The sequence below is a fragment of the Acipenser ruthenus genome, chromosome 36 (assembly GCF_902713425.1).
Source record: "Acipenser ruthenus chromosome 36, fAciRut3.2 maternal haplotype, whole genome shotgun sequence".
Taxonomy (NCBI): Eukaryota; Metazoa; Chordata; class Actinopteri; order Acipenseriformes; family Acipenseridae; genus Acipenser; species Acipenser ruthenus.
Window position 1 is genome coordinate 4,053,606 of NC_081224.1, and position 16,392 is coordinate 4,069,997.

The 16,392-nt window shown below is 43.3% G+C and overlaps 2 protein-coding genes across 2 annotated transcripts; both read left to right on the forward strand.

Moving 5' to 3' along the window:
* Positions 1–207: 207 nt before the first annotated feature.
* LOC117401962 (keratin, type I cytoskeletal 50 kDa-like) lies at positions 208–11,722 on the forward strand. Its single transcript, XM_059008316.1, has 8 exons — positions 208–791; positions 3,164–3,246; positions 5,511–5,667; positions 6,370–6,531; positions 7,991–8,116; positions 9,293–9,543; positions 10,708–10,742; positions 11,424–11,722. Exons 1-8 carry the CDS (start codon positions 333–335, stop codon positions 11,444–11,446), a joined length of 1,296 nt encoding a protein of 431 aa, XP_058864299.1. The 5' UTR covers positions 208–332; the 3' UTR covers positions 11,447–11,722.
* Positions 9,550–10,742, forward strand: LOC131706708 (uncharacterized). The gene has a single exon (XM_059008317.1). The coding sequence runs from the start codon at positions 9,755–9,757 to the stop codon at positions 10,565–10,567; it is 813 nt and encodes a 270-aa protein (XP_058864300.1). The 5' UTR covers positions 9,550–9,754; the 3' UTR covers positions 10,568–10,742.
* Positions 11,723–16,392: the final 4,670 nt, after the last annotated feature.

The following is a 16,392-nucleotide window of genomic DNA, read 5'->3' on the forward strand; positions in this document are numbered from 1 at the left end:
GAAACACATAATAATTCCCAATTTGCAAGCAACGTGCACATTTGGATACCCTTGCAAGCGCTGTGCTTTGTGCACTCTTTGTACGGCACTGTGCACTGCACTGTGTTTAGAAAACTCAACAAGAATTTTCGGGCGTGGTCCAACAGCCAATCTGTCAGCAGCAGGCGTGGTTCTGAAGGGTATATAATCCTGAAAGTTATCCACAAACCACAACCCCTCGCCTTGGTCCAACGCAGCCTTTTTTATAGCTGTCTCTGGTCTTTTGAGGTCTGTTGTAAGCTCTTTACTTCTCTACAGAAAAGTATCAGCACATCAAAACCCCAGTCGCAAGCATGCAGGTCCAGCGTTCTCAGCGGTTCTCCAGCGCCTCAATGGGCGGTGGTGGCGGCGGTTCAATACGCAGGTCCGGTGCGCAGTCTTCTTTCAGCAGCATGGGAGGTGGCATGGGCTATGGCATGGGTGGTGGCGGTGGTGGTATGAGCTTTGGCATGGGTGGTAGCAGTAGTGGCATGGGCTTTGGCATGGGTGGTGGCGGTGGTGGCTTTGGCTTCGCTAACGGTGCAGGTGCGTTTGGAGCTGGCGGTGGCGAGGGCGGCTCCTTCATAATGGGCAACGAGAAGCAGCACATGCATGAACTGAATGACCGTCTGGCCACCTACCTGGAGAAGGTGCGCACCCTGGAGGCAACCAACAAGGACCTGGAGGAGAAGCTGAGGAACTTCACAACTTCCAAGGTGGAGAGCCACGACTATTCTGCCTACGAGGCGCAGCTGAAGCCAATCAGAGACCAGGTGGGTTCTCACTGCTGTAGGTCCTCCAGTACACTGGGCAGTGACACCAGACTGGATATTTAAAGTGCTGACAGTAAGATGTGCGTGAATGCTGGGTGTTTTTTTTTTATTGTTGTGGAGTTAACACAAGTTTGCTGTTTCAGTTTTGAAGTATGCAACATAGTATCCATTTAAAGGGCATGCAATGCCCAGTATTTATAATGACATGGTGCAGTTTTGCCCAGAAGCTCAGGGTGCTGCATTACTGCAGGATCCCTGTGATTTATAGAGAGCTGAAGCTACAGAACTATTAGGTTCCAGTGAAGTCAAACCACAGACTAACCACACGAAGGTCACCCAAATAGTAAAGTGTCCTGTAATATACAGTATGCGCTGCAGTGTATGCTGTTTGTTGTATTGGTCAGTTACCTCCAATTTAAAACCAATATATTGTAATGAATGCAGGGAGAGGGTGTGTGCTCACAAGGGTTTTAGCACTACAGAACAATGCCATACCACGTGTTGCTTTTGTTGCCTGCAGTAATTTACTGGTGGGATTCTGTAGGTAAAATAGAAAACACAGAACAGTGCATTAATGTAAGTGTAAGCTTCGGCTCGCTAAAGCCCAATTTAAGAAGCCATACCAAAAAGTATTGATACTAACCAATAAGTGGTTAGACTAGAGTGTACATTGTAACTGCATTGTAGCTGCAATTGAAACCCCAGGCTCTGCACTCTATCTCTGCTGTAATGCTTACATGTTATGCTGTCTGCTGCAGGATCCAACACTGTGCCAATTAGGATGTTTGTTACAGAGCTGAATTACAATGTCCCTTTGCACTCTGTTATATTAACCAGTATGCAATATGTAATCAGATCATTGCGCCTGTTACTAGTTTTCTCTCATGAATCCTAGTTTCCAAACACTGATTGCCCCAGGGAACACTGCACACACTGTGTTCCTTGTTTGTTTTTTTTCCAAGCCCATATTTATAAAACCTTACAGAATGGAAATAGAGGGCTTTATATTACATGCTGGACAGGGGCACTTGAGCTGAGGGAACACAAAGCCATCTTTTCAGGAACAGTGGGTTCAAAAGGGGTTTTGGAATTGTTTGTAATGAAAAGGAAAAGATGGGAAATGTGCCTTAGCTGCACAACAGAACAGAAAGTATGGCTGAAATGCATTGGTTTTATTAGCTGTTTTTTTAATGCATCGTTTTAGTTTCCAACCCAGACTAAACCCTGGTAAAACCAATGCATTTCAGCCATGCAATCTGCACAGTGAAAGAAATGAAAGAGACACGCACAAATGTGAAAATTAAAGATCTGTACTTTCTGAACAGAACTGCAATAATATTTTCTCCTTTTTCATCCTCTTTCTTTTTTAAATTTCTGGTCAGAAGATTTTCATTTTTTATGATAGTTTATGAATAAAAAATGATAGAAAACACACCAAAGGGCTTGCATGTCACCTGACTATGACGCAATCTTTTTACAAATGTGCCCCTCCCTGCTAGAACACTGAGTCCCAATGGACTCAGGGGAGGGGTCAGCACTTGAAAAATAGTAAAGGAATGACATAACAACCAACTCCATGGGCCAACTGATGAACTCTTTAACCAAGACTAGAATCAGATTGTTTGTATTAAAGAACATCTGCCCCCCAAAAAATAAAAAGGAGAGGCCAGATTCTCAATACAAACCAGCATCAGTGCTAGTTATCAGATTCTCAATGCACACCAGCATCAGCGCTAGTTATCAGATTCTCAATGCACACCAGCATCAGCGCTAGTTATCAGATTCTCAATGCACACCAGCATCAGCGCTAGTTATCAGATTCTGCAGCAGTGTGGAGTAGTGGTTAGGGCTCTGGACTTTTGACCGGAGGGTCGTGGGTTCAATCCCAGGTGGGGGACACTGCTGCTGTACCCTTGAGCAAGGTACTTTACCTAGATTGCTCCAGTAAAAAACCAACTGTATAAATGGGTAATTGTATGTAAAAAATAATGTGTAAAAAAAAATAATGTAATTGTATGTAAAAATAATGTGATACCTTATAACAATTGTAAGTCGCCCTGGATAAGGGCGTCTGCTAAGAAATAAATAATAATAATAAATAATAATAATAATAATAATTCTCAATGCAAACCCGCATCAGCGCTAGTTATTTTCTGGAAGTAAAAAAACACAAAGTAAAATTCTGAAAACAAATAAAAAACAGCGTATAAGACCTCCCTGCCCTTAAATACACACATTGTTTATTTCTGGTTGTGGTAACTCTATTGTGGTTTCCTTTCTGAAGAATGAAAGAGCTTTGAGACGCTATCCAGCGGTGTGCCCTGCCCCTCAGTGATGCCTCTCTGTCTGCCTGTCTGTCTGTCTGTCTGTAGATCATTAATATCATCCTGGAGAATGCTCGTCTGGCCCTGGAGATGGACAATGCAAAGCTGGCTGCCGATGACTTCAGAATGAAGTAAGTGCTGCTGCTTCTTCTTCTTCTTCTTCTTCTTCTTCTTCTTCTTCTTCTTCTTCTTCTTCTGGTATAAAAGCAGCTGCAGTGCTCCCTCAATAGGCCACGGTTTGATGGTTCACTGATTTGGTTGATTCACTGTTAGGCAGGCATGTTGACAGTAAATTGTACAGCTATGGCCAAATGTTTAGCATCACCCTATATAACTGACTAATTTTCCTTCATAAAGTTGAATGAAATCTGCTGAATAATGTTACGTTAACATTTTGAATTACATACCGATTTGTAGTTTTCCATATACTTCATGAAAAACTGAATTTTTTTTTTAAAAATGTGATATTTCGAAATCTAACATGAAATACTGTACTGCGATTATGGCTTCCGGTAGACTTTTGCGATATGATTTTGTGGTTTCTTTGATTACATCATGTTAAATAAAAGATCTACATTATATTCATACAGTTTTTCTTTAAATTATGTCTCATCCTAAAATTCTAGGTGATGCAAAACTTTTGTCCATATCTGTACATGTCCGAAATTTCCCTGTATAAAGGCTCTCCACTGAGTCACTGTTTCCACTGTTTTTTAATGTGTGAGTCAGATAACAAGATAAAGAGAGTGAGTGTATTAAGAAAGTACCTAAACCAATGAGAATCACATGAGGCATTTCCTGGCAGCTTTTCAAGCAGCCTGCTTGGAGGTGAAGAGTGAAGAGTTCAGAACAATAATGTCAGAACAACTCGGCTAATGTTTATTTTTAATAATTACTGCAGCAGCTGGCAGGATTTGATAACTGCTGGTATTTCAAAGCTTTATAAAATAAAAACAACAATCCACAAATATAGTTGCCATGGCACCTGACCCCTGCAACGAACCTCCAGAGGCTGTCTCTTCAAAACAGAAACATCCATTACAATCCTGTTTTAAAGACACAGTGTGCCTGCCCATGGCAACACTCTGCTTTAAATTTAAATTACATGTGCTGAGCAGAATCCATACCATACGTATGACTCCAAGAATTCCTCAATCACTTTCTCCTTAACAGATACACTTTCATGACAGTTTGCTCAGCAGAGCCAGGAGGAATGCTTTTAGTTAGTTAGGGGAGGTGGACCTGAGCCAAACCAGAGCTAAACATGCCTTGACTGGCTAAACCTGTCAACCACAGAGCTGTTACTTCATGATACGGAGCCTCAGTGATTCATCCCAATTAAAAACCACTTTACACTGACAGACCGCAAGATAAGGATGTATAGCCACCCCCTGTTATAGATTCTGGTAACAGACTATCCCAACATAGTTTATAAACGTTTGCTATAGTAAAAGCACAGTAAAAGCAAAGAGTAGGCAAGCATTGTAAAGCCCAGAGAGGTATGGTAAAGCATATTGAAAAACATGGCAAACAATGGTAAACTAATGCATAACCATGGAAAAATCATAGGGGAAAACTGCCAAATTACCATGCAAATATACTGCGGTAAACATTTAAAATGCTCCTTAAAAAACCAAAATTGATTTTATAGGTAGAGATTTGTATTATTTAAATAAATAGGTTAAACCTTTAAAAGGTTTGCTGCTGTGCACATCCCATTTGTGCCTTGTTTGTTGTGGAGAAGTGTTTCACAGCAAACTAGACGATGTTTTCATGAAGGCTTTGCTGAGCTTTCTCAAATGTATTTATTTATTTAGCAGCATGGATTTCAAAAGAGGCACCAGGGCTCTTAATAATTATCAGTGAGGCAATAAGCACATAAGATAAAGTAAACCCTTTCTCTCCATTTGCTAAAGACAGCACCTCAGAGCTCTTTGCTACAGGGTAGACCTGGCCTGCGTTTGTCCCTTTAAGTAGAAGAACATCTGTTCCACATTTTAAATATTTACCATGGCCTGACTTTGCACAACAGTTCTGCAGTTCTCATGCTTTCCATGTCATGCTACAGTATATATTTACAAGACTCTCCCTTATACAAGTTTACCACAGTATGTTTGCACTGTATTTATGCAGTTTTCCCCATGCTTTTCCCCATGGTTAAGCTATGCATTTACCATAGTTTATCCCAGTTTGCCATGTTTATTAATATGCTTTAACATACCTCTCTGGGTTTTACCATGCTTTCACTGTGCTGTATTACACATCTCCACACCTCTCTGTGCTTTACAATGCTTGCCTGTGCTTTACCAAGCTTCCGCTGTGCTTTATCCCCTTTGCTGTGCTTGTGCTGCCTCTCTGAGGGGTGTTGCTCACGGTTTATCGCTGTGTTGGGCAGGTTTGAGGCGGAGTATGCAATCCGCCAGTCAGTGGAGGCTGATATCAACGGGCTGGGGGGCTTGAAGAAGGAGTACGAGTTCAACCACAAGACTCTGCTGCAGGACATCGAGGGGCTGAAGGATGAGCTGGATTTCCTAAAGAAGAACCACGAGGAAGTGAGTCCACTCCGCACCGCGGTGTCTGTGTACGGGACTGCTTACCAAGCACTGGGGGGAAGTGAGACACAGTGGCACTGTCATGCATGGAGCCAGCAGATAGACTGTACTATAGATTAGACTAGACTAGACTAAAGACTGTATACTACTGTATCCTGTGTGAGATTCCCCACAGCAGTGTCCCTGGATACTGTCATGCATGGTGCTGAACTGCAGTATACTGCATTCTAGACTAGATTACATATACTAGACTAGACTATACTACAGTATATAAACTCTATACTTTGTGAGCTTCCCCACAGCAGTGTCCCTGGCTATCCATGGCATGGCATGTGAAAAGCATGACAACTGCAGAATTGCTGTGCAGTCAGGCCGTGGTAAACTTTTAAAATGTGGAACAGATGTTTTTCTCCTTAAAGAGAAAAATCAAGCCAGGTCTACCCTGTAGCAAAGAGCTTTCAGGTTCTGTTATTCCCAGGTATTGTTATTACTGTCTTCTAGGCTAGACTGAGCTACAGTATCCTGTATGATATTCCCAGGTATTGTTATTACTGTCTTGTAGGCTAGACTGAGCTACAGTACACTGTATGATATTGCCAGGTATTGGTATTACTGACTCCTAGGCTCTGCTGAGCTACAGTACCCTCTCTTACTGTGCACTGTGCTCTGCTGTAATCTGCCTTGTCCGGGTCTGTGTTTCAGGAGCTGGCCTCGCTCCGCTCGGAGATGAGTGGCACGGTGAGTGTGGACCTGCAAGCTGCTCCTGCCGTGGACCTGCAGAGAGTCCTGGACGACATCCGTGCCGAGTACGAGGGCGTGGCGCGACGCAGCCAAGAGGAGGCGGAGAGGTGGTTCGTGAAGCAGGTGAGTGGCACACACACACACAAAATCCTTTTTTTTTTAAGAATTTAAAGAAAGTCAAGCAGACAGAGGCCTTGACTAGTTATGGCACCCCGACTGAATTAATTAGATCTGCACTGTCAGCATGGGCAAGAAGTGATATCACTGCAGCAGGGGATCAGCCAACTCGCAATGCACTGCACTGCACTGCACTGCACTGAGAAAGCCAGAGAATGCATACAGCACAATGGACATGTGTAGCCTGTGCCCCATTCTTCCCCCAGCCCCATACTATAAATCCACAGGTGTTTAGCATGGTAATCATGGTATTACCATGCTATACTGAAATGATCACTTCTTGCACCAACTGTACTTCACTGTGTTTTTACTATGGTCTACGACAGCCATCTTTTATTAGGCAAATGTAATGGGACGTAATTTGCTTAACAAATTACCAAGTGTTCTGTATGTGAGCACGATGACTGACAAAGCCCCACTAGAGACTGGATAGAGATTTGCCAAACTTGTGCACTGTGTTATTCAAGTGATCTTTTAGCAGTTCACTGAAACACCACAGTACTGTGCAGGAAGGCTTATTTATTGAACACCTGTGAGTCACCCGCCCAAAACGCCAGAGTGAAGCCCTGCTCGTTTCTTGACATTATCCAAGCGTAAGAACGCAGTGTGTGGTGTCACAATGGCGCTGCAATTAAGACACTTTGCAGTTTGGATCCCACACAATACCACAGCAGCTCAGTCTAATCTTGGTCTAGACAGGAGCTTACTGTAGCTCTTAAGATATACTGTGAGGCGCCAGGTTACAACAATGATCTACCAGCAGAGTGTGTTGTGTGCATTGTCATGCCATTGATACGTCACTATGATCCCATTCTGATACCATTCTCTGCCAAGGCCAGCCTCATCCCATTGTACCTTCCCTTGTGCTACCATTACCCCTTAATGTAATACAGAACCATTGGATTGCATTGCCACTGTCTGTCTGTCTGCATTGCTATTGAAGATCATTTGGCAGGGGTATAGTTAGAATACTCTGGTCCCATTCTACCAATGCCAGCATCACCCCATTGTAGTTGCTCTATACTTGTGCTACCATTGCCCCTCATTATAATACATTGCGTTGACTTTGCAGTGTCATTGTGTCTGCCTTGCTATGAAGATCATCACTGAGGGGTATAGTTAGCATGCTGTTGTCCCATTCTATCCATGGCAGCCGCATCCCTTTGTAGCTGCCTTACCATTGGTGCCCCATTACAGAACCATTGCATTGGCATTGCAGTGCCACTGTCTCTGTGCATTCAACATTTGGAAAAAGGAAGTTTTGGTCTATTGGGCACAAACCTATAAGCCTACGAAGTCCTTTTGTGCAGTTCTGTGTAGTAAACATTTCTTTCAAAACCGCACAACAGTGACCTACAGTGTGCAGCAAATGGCATACCCAGTGATCCTGCTTCTCTCCCCACAGGCTGAAACGAAGCAGGCAGAAGTAGCTCAGAGCACCGAAGCTCTCCAGTCCACGAAGACGGAGTTCACCGATCTCAGACGCCAATACCAGAACCTGCAGGCCGAGCTGGACGCCCTTAATGCTTCGGTGAGTGCAACTACACTGCAGAGATTTCATGAGCTGTGAAGTGAATAGGGCTCAGTGGTCAGTGCATGCAACCCCTTGAGTTTAATTTCCACGCTTAGTTTCCTTGAGTTGAAGAGTGTTGCACAAAGCAGCTCAACACATTTAAGAGTAATACCCTAGTTAAGGAAAAATGTATCATAAAGTGTTGATACAAGTTAATAGTTATGGTGTTTTATACAATCAGCCCCTGAGCCTGTAGTTCAATGGTTCTGTGTATGTAAGTTATATGAGTGAATGCATTGCCAGTAGGGTGATCTGATCACTGCAGGAAGAGTGATTATAAAAACTTAATTCAGTGCTCTGGCTTCCAGCAGTGATCAGAGGACACACTCCTTATCTCAAACCCAAGTGCTGTGGAACTAATATGTTGAAAAGAGCTTTGAAACACTTTAAACTTATAAGTGTAAAATGTTGTCAGGATGTTAACAATGAAAAATGACAAGTACGTTATTTAAACAGCTGTAGCAGCACATGGGGATGTATAGGCCTATATTTTTTTTCGGAACCCCGCCACTAACTCTTTAAGTGTGTATGGCTGCTTTCACAGACCCTACTTAGGTCTAATCCTAATGTCATCTTATGTAAGGTAAGTCCATGATTAGCACCAATCACTCAGGTCTGTCAAACCAGACCATATTCTATTAATGATACCCTTATAAATGTTTCCTACAGTAAAAGCATTGCAAAGTAGAACAAAGCACAATGAAAGCATGATACAGCATAGGCACGCATTGTAAAGCACAGAGGGGTATGGTAAAGCAACAATATTGTGCAAAAATGCCATGGTAAGGGTTAGAATGGCCTAGCCAATACCCACACAGCTACTGTACATACAGGGTTAATAAAACGCAGCAATCAATGAATTAGTCACTGAAGCTACACAATGGCAGCCTCTTAACCCTTCTCATTTGTCTATAATCATATTAATAATGATGATAATAAATAATGACTGAGTCACCGAATGGCCCCATTAGAGTTCAAAACTCCAGGGTGTTGAGTAATCACTCACCACTGCCAGGTTCAAATATCTGTGCAAAATTGCAGTACAAAAATACTGTGGTAAGCTTTTGTGAGGGTAGATGTGCAGCCTGTATTGAGCAGTGTGTTGGCTGACTGTGCCCCGTCTCTCCCCTGCAGAAATCCTCTCTGGAGCAGGTGCTGATGGATACAGAGGGGCGCTACCAGATGCAGCTGCAGCAAATCTCCGCCATCGTGGGCCGGCTGCAGCAGGAGCTGATGAACGTCCGCGACAGCATGACAGCCCAGTCTCAGGAGTACCAGAACCTGCTCAACATCAAGATGAAGCTGGAGATGGAGATCGCCACATACAAGAAGCTGCTGGAGGGGGCGGAGCCGGGGGCCGTCATGCTTGGAGGGGGAGGAGCTGGGTACGTGAGCTCTGCTTCGGAACCGGGGTCTGAGCCCTGTGTTTCTCATGAAGTCCAGGTCGTTTGAGGGGCGTCCTGTAAAAATGACCTGATAATGCTTTGTAATGTGGCTGATGAGTAGACGACCCTGACTCCTCTCAGTTTTGTGGTCATGGTGCGGGTTTCTAACTTTTTGGGGGCTTCTTATAATTAAATAGAGAGTGTATTTCTCATGAACTCTCTGCTATCATACAAAGAGTGCAAGAGAAAGTACGGTCTCAACTTGATTAGAGGTAGCCATCCAACACGTGGGACATGTGAGCTGTATACAGCACACTGCTCACTCTATACAGCACAGTGCTCCTGTATACAGCACACTGCTCACTGTATACAGCACATTGCTCACTGGATACAGCACATTGCTCACTGGATACAGCACATTGCTCACTGGCTACAGCACATTGCTCACTGGATACAGCACAGTGCTCACTGTATACAGCACACTGCTCACTGTATACAGCACATTGCTCACTCTATACAGCACAGTGCTCACTGGCTACAGCACATTGCTCACTGGATACAGCACAGTGCTCACTGTATACAGCACATTGCTCACTGGATACAGCACATTGCTCACTGTATACAGCACATTGCTCACTGGCTACAGCACATTGCTCACTGGATACAGCACAGTGCTCACTGTATACAGCTCACTGCTCACTGTATACAGCACATTGCTCACTCTATACAGCACAGTGCTCACTGGATACAGCACATTGCTCACTGGATACAGCACATTGCTCACTGGATACATCACATTGCTCACTGGATACAGCACATTGCTCACTGGATACAGCACAGTGCTCACTGGATACAGCACAGTGCTCACTGGATACAGCACAGTGCTCACTGGATACAGCACATTGCTCACTGGATACAGCACAGTGCTCACTGGATACAGCACATTGGTCACTGGAGCTTCTTAAACTGTCAGGATTGTTTTGGCTGCAGTTTGTACGCATTGTTAGACAGAAACACACACTGAAGGAATTGATAGATGTTTCATATCCTGTATCTAGTATTTGAATCCACATCTGTTTTAGATGAACTGAATGAAGCAGGTGACTTGGGAAAGTGTTTCGTCATTGCCATGCTCATGCTGTTAATGGTTTCTTCTCTTTTTAGTGTCAACACTTCCCAGACAGTCGTGATAACAAAGGGTATGATTATCGCTTTTGGTTTTACCCCTTATAAAAGTCCCCCCTAGTAAAAGCATTACAAAGTGTACTAAAGTACAGTGAAAGCATGGTGAAGCATGGGTAAGCATTGCAAAGCCCTAGGTATGGTAAAGCTTATTCAAAAACACGGCAAACTATGTTATAAAGATATAAAATGCATGGGATAACCACAGGAAAAGTGCAAAATTACCATCATATTCACAAATATATGTAAAAATACTGCTATGTGAAAACCCCATAAATTGAGTTCAGGACAAGATTATTGTCTTTGGAACATTCCAAAATTACATATATATATATATATATATATATATATATATATATATATACACACACGATTTTGATTTTATACCATAGCAGGAAACTTTTGAAATTCAGTTACATTTTTGCACCATTTTCATGTTTCCTGAACTAGTAGGAAACGACCCAAAGAGTCAGTAAGCCAGGGTCAGTGTTGCCTGTGATTGCTTCCTGGCCGCTCACAGCATAACACTGAGTGTGTTCTGAAACCGGGCCTGCCTCTGGTGCAGTATATACCAAGTGTGCAAAACAGCACATTGATTTTAAGCAAACTCTGCAAACTTTGCAGGTTGCAGTGTGTGTTGTTTAACCCTCTGTTCCCTTGCCATCTCTTCTGACTCAGTCCATTCTCCTTGCTTACAGAAACAAAAACAGTGACCACCTAAACGCCAGGAAGAACGGGAGACAGACGGACGGACGGACAGGCAGACGAACGCACACGCTTCTCCTGTGAACACAATAAAATGCTTAACGCCTTCACTCTTTTTTCTGTTTCTGAACACGCTATCCCATGCACAGCGAAAGTGTAGTAAAAGCACTGGCCGTCCGTGCATGGCATGATAGTCTTGGATAGTCTTCACTTGTACTGTAGATTGGGAATCTCTTTACTTCTGTCTGGGTGTTTTCTTTGTAAGGTGGACAATAAAAGAAGAGCAACCGCATGTACCGTCTCCGCCCTCTCATTGCTGATTGGATAATTGATTGGGCCTGTGTGCTGTTTCATCTACTCTGACAATACAAGCTTATGCTCAGCAACCCCTGTGGAGCTCCAGCAAGACACAGGAGAGCTTTCAGTCCCAGCTCAGCCAGCCCCTCGTGTCGTGACTGCTCCCTATTCCCAAACTCAACAACTCATAATGAAATAAAGTTTGGTATTCAGAAATGTGTTTTCACAGCCCTATTGTGCTGTGCACTGGAGTGCACATTATAAAGCTGCCTGTTAACACTGCAGTTCTTCCAAGCTCATGAAGTGCATTCACCACAGTTACAAAAGCAGTGCCACACCCTGCTCCATGCTTCTCATTCAGCTTTTATTACCATGGTTTAGAGCTGTCTTTCCAAGCAGCTGTGTGTGCACAAAATCTAATTCTTCATAAAATCCATTTGAAACAGCATTTTCGGGTGTCACTGTTTAAAATGGGTGTAACGGGAGTGTTGCACTGATAGACGAGAGACACCGAGGTTGACGTTGAAACGTTGCTCAGGCACCCAAGTTTTATTAACAATTAGAAGCAGTGGCTGGTGGCCGCCACTAGGGTACCAGCAATGGTAGCACTAGTGCAGGAGGACATACACACAAGTGTACGTGAAAATCATAAACACAAAAAGGCAAAACAAAACAAAGTGGGGAAAAAACAGCTAATAAAACAAAAGCTAAGCAAACACCGGCCGAGCGCTGCTACCACTATGAGGGAGGTCCCGCTCCAGGAGCCTTCTCCCGGACACTAACTACAATCTACCTGGCTGGGATTAAAATCCCCAAAGCTTTTCCCCTATTGCTTCCAGTGCTAGTGATCTTGGTTTACACACGTGATCCTAGATCCAACGATACCAGTATACACAAGTGATCAAATTAACAATATATTTTTTCTCACACTGGTTTACAATACATGTTTTTCTCACCCTGGTTTAACAAACACAGTCATGCGCATCCTACAGCCAATCTGGCCCTGAATATTAAAAGTGTCTTCCGACAGTCCGACACTCGCTCGCTCCGTCTGTTTTAGCCCGACTCTTATCCCGAATAACAAAATTAAAAACTTTTCAGCTGTTTTCTGACAGGTGGAATGGGTGCAATTTACATAAAGGTGGCAGAATAACTAGTCAGTATTTAAATAAGAAACCATGTTAAAGACACAAATGACAGGATTTCAATCCATGGACAGGTCCGTGGGATTGAAAGATAGTAAAGAGGAGAAAAACAAAACAGATGCGTGTTTCAGGAGATACGGAGAAAGAAGAGAAGATGCATTTAATAAAACACAATAATAAAGCAAGTCTGTCAGGACAGAGAGGGAAAAAAGTAAAGTTAGGCTTTGTTCACACAGAGTCCGTTTAGAGGCCCTGAATATCAAAGCTTTTCCGACTGTCAGGCAGAGCTATTGTGGCAGTGTTTTAACTTTCCGACTGTTTTTCATGTTCCAAGCAAAAATGGCCAGGAAGTATGAGAACAGTCGCAAAACCCCAGTTCCGACAGTATGAGGAATGTTATGCAAATGAAGTAGGAACCTATTTAACATACCTCACATGCAAAAATCAGAAGGGTTGATGTGGTCGGATTATTTTCTGTCTAAAGTGGTTCGACCTGTTTTCTGAGTCCTGATGGAGATGGGAACCTAATTCAACACAGGCTCTGTCTGGTGGTGTGACTCTTTGTCTACACTAATGGTGATGGAGCCCAATGTGCTGCTCGGGATTGCTGCGATTTTAGAAGATGAAAGGGATAATGCAGCTGCCCCCCCCCCCCCAGTAATAAATCACAGATAAATCAAGTATACCCCACCGGTGTATCATCAAAGGGCACCACCTGTTTGTACCTTACAGAAGAGCAAGTGCTCCGAGTATATTGAATGGATACAGCTACCGTATTGTATTTATGAGAGGAACTTAAAGAGGATTTAGAGTCAAGCAGGATCGGCACCATGTCGAGTGTGACGGACATTTAAAAAAACATCTTGGCCACGGACAAACAAAATGGAAGTTCTATACAATTGCATGCGTGTGCGTGTGTGTGTTAGACACTGATAACTCGTGTTATCAGTGTACGGACAAGTTGCAGACCCCTGGAGTCAAGCACCTTTTTGGGGTCATGCATTGTCAGTATCACTCACAGCCCTGTCATTCTTTGCCAGCAGTTGTTTATAAGAACATAAGAACATAAGAAAGTTTACAAACGAGAGGAGGCACTTCAGCCCATCTTGCTCGTTTGGTTGTCAGTAGCTTATTGATCCCAGAATCTCATCAAGCAGCTTCTTGAAGGATCCCAGGGTGTCAGCTTCAACAACATTACTGGGGAGTTGGTTCCAGACCCTCACAATTCTCTGTGTAAAAAAGTGCCTCCTATTTTCTGTTCTGAATGCCCCTTTATCTAATCTCCATTTGTGACCACTGGTCCTTCTATCTTTTTTCAGGTGCATTATCAGGTGCAGCTGCATTATCCCTTTCATCTTCTAAAATCGCAGCAATCCCGAGCAGCACATTGGGCTCCGTCACCATTAGTAGAGACAAAGAATCACACCACCCACTACAGCAGACCTTTTTTTTATTTTAGACGGAGCCTGTGTTGAAATACGTTCCCATCTCCATTAGGACACTTTGAAACAGGCAGAACCACTAGACGGAAAATACGCAATCCGACCACATCAACCAGTATGATTTTTGCACAGGAGTATCTTAAGTTAGGTACCCACTTAACTTGCATAACATTCCTCATACTGTCAGAACTGGGATTTTGTTAATTCTTCATGTTTGCTCAGAACACAAAAGTCGGAAAGGCCACAAAACTCCTCCCCAACGGTCAGAAAAGCTTTGATATTCAGGGCCTGCATTCCTAGAGAAGGGTGCTGACTATGCAGTGTGCGCCACCGGCAATACTGCTAGCAGCCTCACTAGCAACACTTGATGCTGAAACACACATGCACAGATCTCAAAATAATGACCGGTACTGAGAGAAGCTAGCAACAGAAAAAACACATTAGCAAAGAAAACCACCTTTCTCCAATAGCAATGCATAGCTTTTTTTTCATTATGGAGATGGAATGCACTGTAACCCATTCTGATCGGCCAGGACCCGTGAAGACTTTTTTTTACCAGTGCTGTGAACTAGCTCTATAAACACACCTGCCGAGCAGCCTGTCTCCTCTGCACAGCGGTTAGAGATGCTCGCTTGTGGTGTGTGTGGTCGCCTCTGCCCTGCTACACTAGTATGACCCATGTGTGTACATACAGCAGGATCTCCTAAATAACCTTGGCTGACTCACGCTTTCTCTGTTTGCCAGAGCCCCTGCACCTCATCAGTGAAGATCAGATAAGAGAGTGTGGCAATCATCTCAATCTAAAATAAGATTAGCTTCCTCAGAACAAACCTTGCACTGCAACCAGAAAACTTGGAAAACAGGAATTGCATTGCATTACACAACCTGAAAAGTCTGACTTAACGTCCACCGCAGCAGTATGGCAAGCCAAATTATCATTTGAAGATATCGCTAAATAATTTGAAGATATCTCAAATACAATTAGCTTAACAATGCTTGCCTATGATTTACCATGCTTTCACAATGGTAAAGCACTGAAAAAAACTTCTAGTGGAAACTTTTGTCTTTGAACCTAGTAGGTTTCTATCAGTATTTTAAAATGTTAGCATGCATCAGCTTAAACAACTCAATAAAAACACCCTGTGTGTGTGTGCATGTGTGTCTGTGTGTGTCTCAGTGTGTCAGTGTGTGTGTGTGTGTGTGCGTACGTATTTGTGTCAGTGTGTGTGTGTGTGTGTGCGTGTGTGTTTGTGTCAGTGTGTCGGTGTGTGTGTGTCTCAGTGTGTGTGTGTGTGTGTGTGTATGTGTGTCTGTGCGTGCATGTGTGTGTGTCTCAGGTGTTGTGTGTGTGTCAGTGTATGTGTGTCTCAGTGTGTGTGAGTGCATGTGTGCGTGTCTCAGTATGTGTGTGTGTGCGTGTCTCAGTGTGTGTGTGTGTGTGTGTGTGTCTCAGTGTGTCAGTGTGTGTGTGTCTCAGGTGTTGTGTGTCGCTGATGGCTCTCAATAAGCTGTCATTGTCAATGTGATTTACTGGGTGGGTTATTAAACTGGATGATGTTTCTGAGCTGTCCCAAGGCTAAAGCATTCCTTTCCTGTGTGTCACTGGGCTGGCAGGGAGTCCAAGCCATGGAAACAGAGGAGGAGAAGGGCGGGCCCCAGCCAGTCTCAGAAAAGCTTGCACAACCACGATCAAACAAACCCAGTAAAACCATAGCGAAGTGTAATAAAGCACAGCGAAAGCATGGGAAAGCACAGAGACGAGAGGTATGGTAAAGCATATTAAACAAAATGGAAATGCTGTACATGGTAAACGATGGTACTGTCATAGTATGACCATGGGAAAAGCATAGGGTAAAAACTGCAAAATTATCCTGCAGAATTTTTTTCTGAAAGAATACCCAATAAAGTTACCAAAGCAGAAATAACCCACTGTGATGTTTCGATTCTTGGCGTGAGTTGTTTCTTATTTGTTTTTAGAACTGTACTTGGTGTTTTTTTTCCTATCATCAAATTACAATTTGGAGTAAATATTTTTAAGAATCTTTAGAATGATCAAATGTGTTATCAAGCCCATATTT